Genomic DNA, 12341 nt, shown 5'->3' with positions numbered 1-12341 from the left:
GATATTATTTAATCAGTAAAGAATACTCAACATAAGGAAGGGAAAAAGTAAAGAAATACACAGTTTCTCCCATTGAACAAGGACATTAAAATCAAAGCATTTGAGTAGTTGATTATATGTCTCAGCACATGTTGTTTTTATAGTGGGCTAAAACGAAAAAGCTTCTGAAAAAGACTGAAATCTTCTTTTAATCCATAAAAACAACGTAATTCAAAACCAGAAATTATATATTTCTTTAAAAAGGGGCATGTCTAGATCTACAGTATGTGGCATTCTTACAGTGCAAAAGTAAAGTACACTGGCAGACAAGGAGAAGTGTGTACTTTCTATAAATACAAAATATATAATTTCACGTTTTTACAAATTTACAATTTCATTGAAGTAGATATGAAACGTTTACAGGGGAGAATAAACCGCCGCTCTTGCACCGCTCGTTTCTCTTGAGTTTTCCTCGGCTGCTGGATCATCACTCAACCTGAGCTCGAGGTGGCTTTATTAAGAGAAGGGGGGGGGGGGGGGGGGGGAACAGCATTTCAGCACATGGCATCCATAGCAATGCTTGTTATTTGTTCAGACAGTCCGGCTCAGTCCTTGTTTATCCAGCTTGCCCTTTTGTCAAACCCTGACCCCACAGTTCGGCATGCATGCGTGGCAACGCTGGGAGAACCTGTGGCGACTCGCCGTGCTTCCTATCACATGACAAAAACAGGTACTAAGTCCCAGCAACATTCGGATGTCCCTTCATTCTACACGGTGGTCTCTCCTTGTTTCCCATTTGTCAGCCTCGTGTAAAACTTATGCCAGGACTGTAGAGTCTTTCCAGACCAGATCCAGAACCCAGAGGTGATACCCACTATCAGTGTCATGAGGTACTTTATCATGTAGACGGTGAAGTCTGGGGTCATGCGGGGCCCCGTCTGCACGGGGCATGGGATGGCCAGGCCCCTGCAGTTGTGGCTGACCCAGCTGCGCTCCCAGTGGGGGCGGAAGGCCTGCTCGTAGAAGACGCAGGCGATGACGATGGTGGCGGGCACGGTGTAGAGCACGCTGAACACCCCGATCCGCACCATCAGCCGCTCCAGCTTCTCCGTCTTGGTGCCGTCGTGCTTCATGATGGTGCGGATTCGGAACAGCGACACGAAGCCGGCCAGCAGGAAGGAGGTGCCGATGAAGAGGTAGATGAAGAGAGGGGCCAACACGAAGCCCCGCAGGGGGTCCAGGCTGCTCAGGCTGACGAAGCAGACGCCGCTGAGCACGTCGCCCTCGATCTGCCCGATGGCAAGGATGCTGATGGTCTTGGCGGCCGGCACCGCCCAGGCCGCCAGGTGGAAGTACTGCGAGTGCGCCTCGATGGCCTCGTGGCCCCACTTCATGCCTGCCGCCAGGAACCAGGTGAGGGACAGGATGACCCACCAGATGGAGCTGGCCATGCTGAAGAAGTAGAGCATCATGAAGAGGATGGTGCAGCCCTCCTTCTTGGTGCCCTGGACGATGGTCTTGTAGCGGTCGGGGCTGAAGCTGTCGTTGCACACCACTTTGTCCCCCAGGAAGTAGCCGGCTATGTAGGCTACAGAGACCATGGTGTAGCAGCCGGACAGGAAGATGATAGGTCGCTCAGGGTATCTGAAGCGCTGCATGTCAACCAAATAGGTGGTCACCGTGAACAAGGTGGATGCGCAGCAGAGCACGGACCAGACCAGGATCCATATGCGGGAGAAGCGGATCTCCTCGTCGCTGAAGAACATGTATCCACCGCTCCTTGACGGCTCACACGGAGCCGCACAGTCCTTCACCTCCAGGAACTTGTAATTCAAATACGGGGGCACTTTGAGCACGGGCGGGCAACGGAAAGGCCTCTCGTGCGCGGGGACGTCGGTGAGGTCGTGGGTGCCCCGGACCGGGATGATGGGCGGGACGGTAGCGGCGTTGGAATCGTTTTGGCCCACACAGATCTGTCCGTCCCCGAGCACCGGGAAGTTCTCGCAGCGCAGGCGGTCCGGCCACTGGAAGCCGAACTTGTTCATGAGAGCCTCGCAGCCCTGCTTGGCTCGCTCGCAGATCGACCTGCAGGGAGGGATGGCCTTCTCCAGGACCGTGCACACGGGCGCGTACATGGAGCACAGGAAGAATTTCAACTCCGGCGAGCACTGCACCTTCACGAGAGGGTAGAACTGGTGCACCTCGAGCCCCGCGTCCTCCTGGTTGTAATGGCCCACCAGATTGGGCATGATGGTCTGGTTGTAGGCTATGTCCGTGCACAGAGGTATGGAAATCGGCTGACAGAACCCGTGCTCCGGGACCACTATTCCGTTGTCCCCTTGATACTGGGCTGATAGCAGCAGAGGCAGCAGGAGGGCAACAGACCAAGAAATCATCTTCCCCAAGTTTAACACAGCAACTTCTTCAGTCCGATCTAACTTGCTGTAAACACTTGCTCAGTGTGTATCATCAGTTCTGCAAGTAGTTCTTAAGAGAGAGTAACTTACTACGGTGGAAAAACCGGAGGTGAAGACCGGACCGCTGCTCCCTGGTCTCCGCAAAGGACTGCTGGCTGACTTTTTTTCTTTTCTACAACTCCGAGTTCCACAACACATCAAGGCGGCAACAATAAGAAACACAACTTCCGGTTATGGCTTTCAAAATAAAACCCTATATGACGAATTTGACATGTTTGTGGATTGTTTTTGACAAGAAAAAGGAATAATATGTATTTATTTCGTCATCAAGATAAACTTATGTATGTAAGTTACTACTACTACTACTACTAATAATAATAATGGTCTAGTCATATGATATCAAATGCATTCATCAACAAAGTACATGTTTTATTGTAATACAGGACAAATTATACAGATCATCATAATCATATGTATTGGTGGACAGCATCGATATTATGACATTTTAAAGGCAATTGTATTAAGTTTAATACATATAACACTTTAGCAGAGCGCTTTCTTTTATTTTGAAGGTAATGTCGCTCATATTTTTGGTAACATTTTCTAACTTTGCTCCACAGCTGGATTGCGTATAAAGTCTATGGGGCCCAGCTAGACGTCCCAAATGCAGAAGGTAGACTTCCCCACCTAGCGTACTTCAACGTCCATGTCATGTTCATATCCCGTTTAAAAATGTAACAATCCAGTAATCAATTAATCGTATGTATGTAATAATTTAGTACTAGTAATTAGTGAAAATGTATTTAGTAAAAATACATTTAATTTGCGCTGAATCTGCTTCAGTTGAACTGAAGTGGAAAAAAACAATATAGAATTGAATTGAACAAAGTATACGTCAAATACTGCAAATAGTGCATTTATTACCATTGCATTGTAATTTTAAAAAATGCAATATATGTATATATATATATATATATAGATATATATATATATATACATATATAGTTCTTATTATACTTTCTTCTGCCTAAAATGCATAGGCGACAGGTGGTGTTTATATATATATATATTTATATAAGACCACCTGTGCCACTGGCCCATGGGGGGAGGGTGGTGACACCGCACGTTGCTATGCGCTTTTATCTCCTACTTGCTGTTAATTGGGTGACAAATAGAATTGGTCGCGCTCAGCCAATGTGGACTCAGGTCGCGAGGTCTCTGGTTGAGAGCTGAGGGACGCACGAGAGCCCTTGACGATAATGTACGGACTGTAAAGAACCCTGTTGAACTCCAGAAGTTGACGTTACTTAACTACTCAGGTAGGTTAATCCGGTATTCTAACTCCGCTAACTCGGTTTCTTTAGACCGAGTTAACCACATTTGACTAGCAGGGAAGCGGTTGTGATTGCTGGCGAAATTTTAGTCAGAATTAGCCGTGTGACCGAGAGCTTGCTAGCTAACTAGCGTTAGCTGCCAGTGCTAACTGTTAGGTTGAGTTAACGTTAGCTAAGCTAATGGCGAAGTTGACGTCCTTTCTGTCAGATAGCCGTTAGCTAACACTTTCTATGTTATCCCAAGCCTTTGTCGCATATAATCACACCAGATTTTAACAGTGAGTTTCTTGTGCTTTGCCAGACCAGTGACGTTAATAGAGTAAAGAATCGGTCCAAGTTCAAGGGAGTTCAGGATGGCTTTTGACGGCCATCAGAGCACATTTGCTAATTCACTGTTTCCCTCATACCAACGCCAGGTAAGATGTCATTTTAGCTTCATAAAGCTATGGGATTTATTTTTGTGTCACGTCATATTTGCTATAGCCATACACATGTGTTAGCGGTTTATTATGAGGTTATTAATTACTAGACTACTGATAAATCATACATTATATCCTGGGACAGAAGATCAGGCCCTTGATCTGTTATTATAATTTTTTGTTTGAAATATTTTGTCTTAGTTCATAGCAGAAACACAAAGTTACGTAGTGTTACATTGTTTATGATTATTGTCTCTGAAGCTGGAACAAACAATTATCTGCACTAAGGATTATTTTCTAGATTAATCGCACGGCCTGTGAAATATTGAAAAGTATGGAAAATTTCCCAACTTCCCATGTGATACCTTGAACGTTGCTTGTTATGTCTGAGCAAATCTGCCATTTATTAATCTATTAATTTCAGCGTTAACTGTCTCGTTTTTGTTGGTTTATCGAGTCTCAGCAGCATTGTAAATCATTTTAAAGCTTCTTTAAATTTCCATTAATCTGCTCTGTGTGAGTGAGAGAAATACAGTAGTCAGGTTATTTTCCTTCTCTTTTTCAGGTGAGCTTCAGATCGATTAACCGTCGCTTCTCTCTCTTTCAGACCAGTGTAAACAATGGCAGCGTTGCGTTGCCCTTCGTTGCCGTCCCCAGTGTCTCGCTGCAGGAGCAGAACGCAGCGCCCTACCTGCCCTGGTCTCACACAGCTCACGATGATCCCTACGGCCTTATCAACTGTGCCCAGAGCAACATTATAATCAGGTACTCAGTCCTAACTATGTCCGAGTTAACTGACCATTCATCTCTGCGATCACACTGCTATTCCTCCTAATCGCAACAGGTTTTGGGATTTTATTCTGTTGTTCAGAGGTAGTTAAATGTTAAATACTGGGTGGGTGTGTTATTATGGAAGAAGAACACATTCTCAGCCATAAAGAAAAGATGGAGTGCAATTTCTCGAGACATGTTGTGTTTTCCTTGCAGGAAACCCGCTGAGAGTGCTGACTGTGAAGGGGAGACGGATCTACAGGGTCTAGTGTCCAATATTTTGGATGAAGCAGATTCACAGGACAGCTACTACAGTGAAGGGTATGTCATGGTGTAAGGTCTTCACATTGTAGGGTTGGGCTTTTAATTAAAACAAATATCTATATATTTAATAAATGCTGTAGACGTTTTATAAACTCTGACATTAAAGGGAGTCCTTTACACTACTTTTAGGAACCTACCGACATGCAACCCCGTCTGGTCTCCGAAGACATTGAGAGAAGAGCTGCTCCAGTATTTTCAATCAGAGGCTAAAACGCAGCATCACCCGACCTTCCCTCCAAACTACGTGTCCCGTGAGACATTAAGTAAAGCACAGGGACAGCCAGACGTCAAAGAGTTTCACCAGCAGTCCAACGGCCTTTCCACCAATCAACCGTGGCTTTTGAATTTGCCCAACGGAGACCAGGACGGCTACGCCCTCCGTCCTCAGAAGCCGCCACCGGGTCTGTCGATGCCTAACACGGGAAACACCTATTCGCCACAGGCGCCGCGACGCAGGTACGACAACATGCCAGCAGAGAGAGACAGGGGGAGCAGTCAGCCCGTTAATAATTTACCTGACCTCAGTAACGTCTTTAGACCTCAAAGCGAAATGAACAGCCCATGCTTTCGTCCTTATTATGAAGACCAGTACGTCCAGAGCGTCAGCAACGAGCAGTACGGGCCACAAGACATCAACCAGCTGGTCAGGAGCTTTCAGTCCTTCATGGCCGGTGAGCACGGTGGCTTAGACTTCCCCAACATCCACAGGCAGACGGCGGGCAAGCCGCACGAGGACGCCATGTTTGAACAATGTAAGATCGGCGGTCCCGGCGTGTCAGCGCAAAGCACTCCCGCAATGCACACCCAAAAACAGCTGGCGGGAGAATTTGGGATAGAAAGAAACAGAGGAGCGAGGAGACAAGCGTTTCAGCGCGACGCCTTTCAAGACCCGCAAAACACGGAGTACTACCATTCCCCCAAGCCGTTCACTGCACCTTTACACCTTGCGAATCAATACCAGAGCAACATGACCGTGCACAGACAGAACGCCTCGCTCCCCCTTAACTCGGGCATGAGCCAGTATTCGCAGCATCACATCCAGCAGGGCCTGATGCAGAGCAAGCCCAGGCCACAGGTGCAGAGGGAGAAGAAGAGGATGCACATGTCTGGCTTTCTAGGAGAAGGCTTCTCCGCGAGACCGCCGGCCAACACTAACACGAGAGACGGGGATAAGAGACAGGCGCTCTCCCAAAACCTGAACCACGACCACCTGGCGAGCATGCAGTCTCACAGATTCGATGGAGAAAACACACAGCCGCTCATGCCTTACATGTACGCCGCGAATGACCCCAGGAGGTACTCCAACGCCCCCCCCAACTTCAGCTGCAGGTCCACGCTGCCCTACGGCATGGACGCCGCAGGCGGCGTAATCTCCGGCAACGAGTCTGCGGTGTTCAACTCCTACGTCGGCGACATGTTGGCCTGCAGAGGAGAGAGCACTTATCACGGCATGGCCTCCGCCGGGACAACGTCCATGGGGATGAATCCAGGAGGAGCGGTGATCCAGCTCTACTTCTACCTGGACGAGTGCGACGAGCAGTGGAGGGGCTTGGAGAGGGACAGGAAGAGGGTATGCTTTCCAAATCTGATTTATTTATTTATTTATATATTCATTTCTGTTAGCTTATTAGGTATTCGGTTCATTATTGAATTTATAAAGTATAAAAAATATATTTTGTAAAAGGTGTTGTGTTGTTATTCTCACTTGTTTTTGTTATTTATTATTATTCTAGACAGAGGTCATCCTAACCAAGACATTTTATGGGAAAAGAGCTGCGGCGACGGCCAACACCAACCTGCCCAAAACTCCCCCGAATCCCACGAGAGTCGACCACCTCCTTGTCAATCAGATGAGGGAGCAAGCCAGAGTGAGACAGCCTCCATTACATTGCTTCCATACCGCCATCTACAGGGGGAGTCTGTCTCAGCACATGTCTTGTTGATGGAATGATCTATTTCTGTGCCGTTATTAATAAGCACCGTGTATGTAGAATGTCGCACATCTCTAAGACTAAGGAGGGGCGTAATAGTGTTGATTGTGTTGCAGGTGGCCAGCCTTCTGGATAGAATGGAGAGTCTGTGCAACACTCCCTTCCATGTCAACATCCACACGGCACTGAACAGGCACCACATGGCGCTTTGCGTCTGCCAGGCGAGACGCAAGGAGGAGATGGCCGGCATGTCCATACAGCAGCGGCAGAGAGCTCACTTCTCAGAGGACAGAGGTAATCTCTGTCTCTCTCTCTCTCTCTCTCTCTCTCTCTCTCTCTCTCTCGCGCTGCCGGTTGTGACTCGCATTCTGTTTTCCCGTAGACACGCTGTTGTTGGCCGTCGCACTGAAGGACCTCGCTGCCACCACGAGGAGGGTGCGCACGGCCCTGTGGTGCACTCTCCAGATGACGCTGCCGAAACCCACCGAGAGGCAGGACCACCGCGTGGACAGGGAGGCCCCACCCTCTCCGTTTGAGGGTTACTCTTTTAAAGTTACGATCTAGCAGTGCTACGAGCACGAGCTAAAGGGCTTGATTAAGTTACAACCAATCCAGAATGCCCTGATTACACATTTCCCATCGATATATAAAAAACAACGACTAATGTTACCTGCAACACAGTGATCACTGCAGAATATGAGCTTGATGATGGCTGCAGTTTTTTGACACCCGGGAGCATCAGTTGGGCTAACTTTTGTTGTGAATTGCATGAAATGTAATTTGTCCCGCTGCGTCTTCGTTTACGTTTTCATTGAATTAGTGTCCGTTTCAAATGAACGTGAATGTGCTCCATCACCGTTGTGTTTAAAGGCACTATTTATGAGGAAGATTTCAGTGAATTCTCCTGTTTTACTTATTTATTGGAATGTAATAGAACCTCAGTTCTGAGTATTCCCCCCCCCCCCCCCCAAGCAATAAATCAATCATAAGGGCAGTAGTTTAAAACAAACATGCTAAATATTCAAAAAAATGTTCCAATTAATTTCGGCAGCGTCGGTTTTTTTATTACGTAATCGCAACGTGCTGTAATCAGAAAATAAATCTTATTTATCTGCAATTTGGTGAAGTTTGAACTTCAGGAGGAAGTGTTCCGTGTTTTAAATTGAAATGTATTGATGTATTATTCCCATCAGTGGAATGTAACACAGCTAAGTTAAAAGATGATTCTCTGTGTGCTGGTAAGACTTCGAAGATCCGCTCTCCATCAGTAGTTTAATATTGACGTGCTAAATTATAAAATGTTGTTCCAATTCATTTCTTCTGTTTTGTCTGACATTTGGTAAAAAAAAAAAAAATTGTATCTAACAAAATATACTGAAACTTTTAAGAGTTTAGCGTTTTAAACTGAAATGTATTAATCACACTTTCCATCATTTTCAGGTCTTATCAAATATTATTCTCATCATTGTGACAGTTTGGGACTAAAGCTTGTGGAGCAGCACTCCTCTGGTCTTATTCCCTGACTGTGCTTTGTGAGTGCGAGTTGTTCCACGCCCTCATTTTAACGTTCATGCCGTTCTTCTTCTTTGTGTCACTTGTTCTGTAAAAAGGAAACTTAAAATAAAGCGATCCAAACGGCTGAAAAACGTTTTTTATTATTCATTTCAAAAGACGACGGCCCTCATGACAAACATGATACATTTGAGGTATAATCTAGCGACCGCTCCTTTGTTTTTATTCTCAATACATAAATGCATAGACGGTAAAAGTAAAACCCAAAATGTGAAAATTATGACCTCGCCTTTATTTGTGCAGAAGGAAACAGAGGAAACTCTGGACCGGGGTCGCTCTATGCGCATTCCTCCGCTTCTACCTTCATCCATCCAATTCCAAGTGCACACTTTGATCATTTCAGGGTTAAACTGTGTCAAAAGCTTCGCCAAAGCATGCTTCACACGACGTCATCATATAAACACTGTTAGCTTTGGACCTGCACAATAAGCAGTACATTGTTCTTTACACACATTAAGAGAGAGAGTAATCAACACAAGAGGGTCTGATGAATGTCAGCTAAAAAAAAAGGCGATTTCATCTTTGTCGCATAACAAAAAACCTTTTCCACGCACAAAGTGTCCTTCCTCTTATCTCTTGCGCTCCCCTTTCTGCGTGCGCTTCTTCTCCTTCTCCTTGCGGTCTTGTTTGGCCAGCTTGTCCTTCTCCCGCTGCATCTTGTCGCCTTCCTTCTTCTTCTGAGAGTCGTCGCGGGCCTGGTCCCGCTTCTGCCTCTGTCTGCTCAGCACCTCCTCCACGTTTGTGTTCTTAAACAGGGCTGACGCGTTTCAGTCAAGGAGAGCCAAAAGAAGCCAAAAAAGCTAATTTATCACCACTATGGCACGGAGGTGTAAACGACAGGAGCAGTGCGTCATGCATCTGTTGCACTATCCATTCATATTGCAATTAGTGACACTGCATTCCATGTGGTTGTATATCAACAGGTTTTTAAAAAAAAGGATACATTTATCATTCGGAGTGAAGGTCGTTGGCTCCTCTTCTTCAGCTTCAGTGCTTTTTAGTCAAGGAAGGAACTGACACCTTAGGGATCATGTCTGAAGGAAACATTCACTAGGTGAGACATAAAAACCTGGACGCAGATCAAACTCTCTGGGTGGTCAAAGAAACATTTGTTATAAGAGTGAAACATGACAGCTTGTAAAATAAAGGATATTCCTCTCCGTCCGTTACGTTGGCGTATTGAGCGAGGACGGCTTCTTTCCTTTTCTTCGACTCCTCCGACACCTCCTTGTGCTTCACCACAATCTGAGCTTGTTTTTCGATCATGCTGGCGATGGCCTGGACCTCGGCTGCAGGAGAGAGAGAAGACAGGCCGTAAATAAACCACAATAACGCGTAGCTTCACTTGCAATAACAACAACAACAACAAAAAAGATACCTGCTTTTCCCTGTCAATATGACGGCACATGAACAGAAGGAGCCGCTGGGGCCGCCATCTGAGCTTCAAGGCGTCCTTATGGTTATGTACATGGTAAACAATCTCTTTCCAGTAATAACGCTGACAAAACAAACTTAATGGAAACTACTTTTTGGCATCAGATCACAAAAAAAAATAACTTTCTACAGTCTCAGGAACAGTTTTTTCCCCTAGGAAATGTTTCTCTCTGTGTGAGACCAACGCGTCTTTGTGCACTCTGCTCCAGACTCAGAGCGAAGGATTTAAATCCCTCTGTGTGTTTAACTGCTATTGACGAAGAACTCGGTAGCCAGCTGTCTTCGCTCTGTTTAGTCGAGATTTAAAAGAGCTGGCGAGCCTCCTGGCTTTATTTTGGACTTTTGACATTTGTTTTTTTTAGATTAATTCTCATATATTACTCTACAACTCTCTGTGCCAGTTTGGACCGCACTGTTGCCAGATTATGTCCTACGTTATGATCACATCTTCAGTAATTTACGGTTGCATTATTATAAACTGCACTGTGTGAGACCTTATGCGTCAATGAGATTGGGAATGTGGATAAATCAAAGACGCAATACATACCATCTTCATTACTTTTGGCTGCTGATCTGTTGCGCCAATCTGTCCACTGCTTGATGATCTGTTTGCAGACATCTTCCGCGTTGTCCTCCTCCTGCATACAGAAGACCAAGAACAGTTTTAGTACCAACAGCTCATTGCATACACTCAGCAGCAGACTCGTGGCCAAGCGTCAACTCAACACAGCCCGTTATTGAGGTAGTGAGGTGACAGCAGCACCCATTGGCTCCATTCACAGCCAGCACATGACTCATACAGTGGTGCTGGGATCCCATATCTGGGTTATCTTGCAGAGGTTGAGACAGAGGCGGCATTTAGCATGGCTGCCAACACAGCATAAGGATCTTTAAATAACACATAGATAGTTTACATTATGTGAACTCTGGTAGACTGACAGCAAGCCAAAGCTCGCCACACATACACGTATACGGCTAGTGCATAGTATACAGAATATAACTACTACAAACATCTTAAGGAACCGTGTCACGTGTTGTTTAATTGGCTTCTACGTGGCAGGAGAGAAGAGTTCACATCACCGCCTGTGGTGTCTGGACCTTAGCTAAAGAAACACTGTCGCGTCTACCGTCGACATTTCGTTCCATAAACAGCCGCTGACATCAGCGCTGTGTCTTGGCACCGCCCGGGCAGACGAGACGGACAGCAACAAATGAGAGAGCACAGCCTCGCTGTGCCGAGCGGGACACGCCGCTTTGAATATTCACCAGAAATGCGGATAGGATTCCTTGAAGCGCGTCTTCCTTCTCCTCGTCACTCTCCTCTTCTTGCAGGACCCCTAAAATATACACCCCGTACACCTCACGGTCCACTTCTAGCGAGTCTAGCCGATCATTTAGCCAGCTTTCAAACTCCCCGGTGTTTGACACGGGCGCAGCCATCTTGGCCCTTTGGGGTCTTTCGGCGGTGCAGGGCTGTCCTTTCCTATTGCCTGTCGAAAACTGCAGGCGCTTGATAATTCAGCTGTTTTTCGTACAAACGGAAAGGTAACCGTCTAGGTAACCGAATGATGGTGGCAGTAATTTTGTAATACGCTGGAATACAAATGTAGCAGTTTATGTATTGAGTATATTTACAAAGTACTGGTAGTTATCAAGTGCCAACATAAAAAAAGCTCTTTAAGTAACGCATTTAAGTTAATTAGATAACTAGTTAAACACATGTTACTGTTTCTATTGCGGGCATTTCTGAAACTTTACTTTCTACAAGCATGTCATCAGTTGATATATTTATACAACACACTTTATTTTACTTTTAAAAGGTCATGACTCACTCAAAAACAGTTAGGTCGTGTTTAAAAAAAATGACATTTCTGTGTCAATTCAATCAGTATGAGTCACATTTCTTTAATTTAACGGATACCCTTTCAGCCTTAACGTTTGTAGCTTATTATCACATTCAAATAGCGTCCAAAATGAATTATATTGATGAGCTAATTAACTATTTGTGAAAAAGAAATTGTAATGCCAGTCATCTGACTGCTTCTGTCTCCAGTACATCTCATCTGACGCTACCGCACATCTTGAAATAGAAATATATTGGCCTTACTGTCCATTCCCAATGTTTCCACTGGGATGCCTTCACAGGTAGATTGTATATTC

General features: G+C 45.7%; 3 protein-coding genes across 3 annotated transcripts; 1 reads left to right on the top strand and 2 right to left on the bottom strand.

The window, feature by feature from the left end:
• Window positions 1–746: 746 nt before the first annotated feature.
• fzd2 (frizzled class receptor 2) lies at window positions 747–2375 on the bottom strand. Its single transcript, XM_076080087.1, has one exon. The coding sequence runs from the start codon at window positions 2373–2375 to the stop codon at window positions 747–749; it is 1629 nt and encodes a 542-aa protein (XP_075936202.1).
• Window positions 2376–4083: 1708 nt separating this feature from the next.
• Window positions 4084–7739, top strand: moto (minamoto). Its single transcript, XM_076086694.1, has 7 exons — window positions 4084–4146; window positions 4757–4914; window positions 5137–5241; window positions 5374–6814; window positions 6978–7112; window positions 7292–7469; window positions 7558–7739. The coding sequence occupies exons 1-7, from the start codon at window positions 4084–4086 to the stop codon at window positions 7737–7739; spliced, it is 2262 nt and encodes a 753-aa protein (XP_075942809.1).
• Window positions 7740–8811: 1072 nt separating this feature from the next.
• Window positions 8812–11623, bottom strand: ccdc43 (coiled-coil domain containing 43). The gene is made up of 5 exons (XM_076080086.1): window positions 11448–11623; window positions 10729–10819; window positions 9901–10036; window positions 9691–9737; window positions 8812–9504 (listed from the first exon to the last, which is right to left on the bottom strand). The coding sequence occupies exons 1-5, from the start codon at window positions 11619–11621 to the stop codon at window positions 9317–9319; spliced, it is 636 nt and encodes a 211-aa protein (XP_075936201.1). The 5' UTR covers window positions 11622–11623; the 3' UTR covers window positions 8812–9316.
• Between the last annotated feature and the right edge of the window lie 718 nt (window positions 11624–12341).

This window comes from Anarhichas minor, unplaced genomic scaffold, assembly GCF_050575085.1.
Source record: "Anarhichas minor isolate MPS153535 unplaced genomic scaffold, ASM5057508v1 ptg000007l, whole genome shotgun sequence".
Classification (NCBI taxonomy): domain Eukaryota; kingdom Metazoa; phylum Chordata; class Actinopteri; order Perciformes; family Anarhichadidae; genus Anarhichas; species Anarhichas minor.
This window is presented reverse-complemented; position numbering and strand designations above follow the sequence as displayed.

Excerpts from the sequence above, each read along its gene's own strand:
- fzd2 (XM_076080087.1), bottom strand. The coding sequence starts at position 2,375 with ATGATTTCTTGGTCTGTTGCCCTCCTGCTGCCTCTGCTGCTATCAGCC.
- moto (XM_076086694.1), top strand. The coding sequence starts at position 4,084 with ATGGCTTTTGACGGCCATCAGAGCACATTTGCTAATTCACTGTTTCCC. Across the intron at positions 4,147-4,756 it reads TTCCCTCATACCAACGCCAG|ACCAGTGTAAACAATGGCAG; the intron begins GTAAGATGTCAT and ends TCTCTCTTTCAG. Across the intron at positions 6,815-6,977 it reads TGGAGAGGGACAGGAAGAGG|ACAGAGGTCATCCTAACCAA; the intron begins GTATGCTTTCCA and ends TTATTATTCTAG.
- ccdc43 (XM_076080086.1), bottom strand. The coding sequence starts at position 11,621 with ATGGCTGCGCCCGTGTCAAACACCGGGGAGTTTGAAAGCTGGCTAAAT. Across the intron at positions 10,820-11,447 it reads GAATCCTATCCGCATTTCTG|GAGGAGGACAACGCGGAAGA; the intron begins GTGAATATTCAA and ends TTCTGTATGCAG. Across the intron at positions 9,738-9,900 it reads AACGTAACGGACGGAGAGGA|TGAAGCTGAAGAAGAGGAGC; the intron begins ATATCCTTTATT and ends ACTAAAAAGCAC.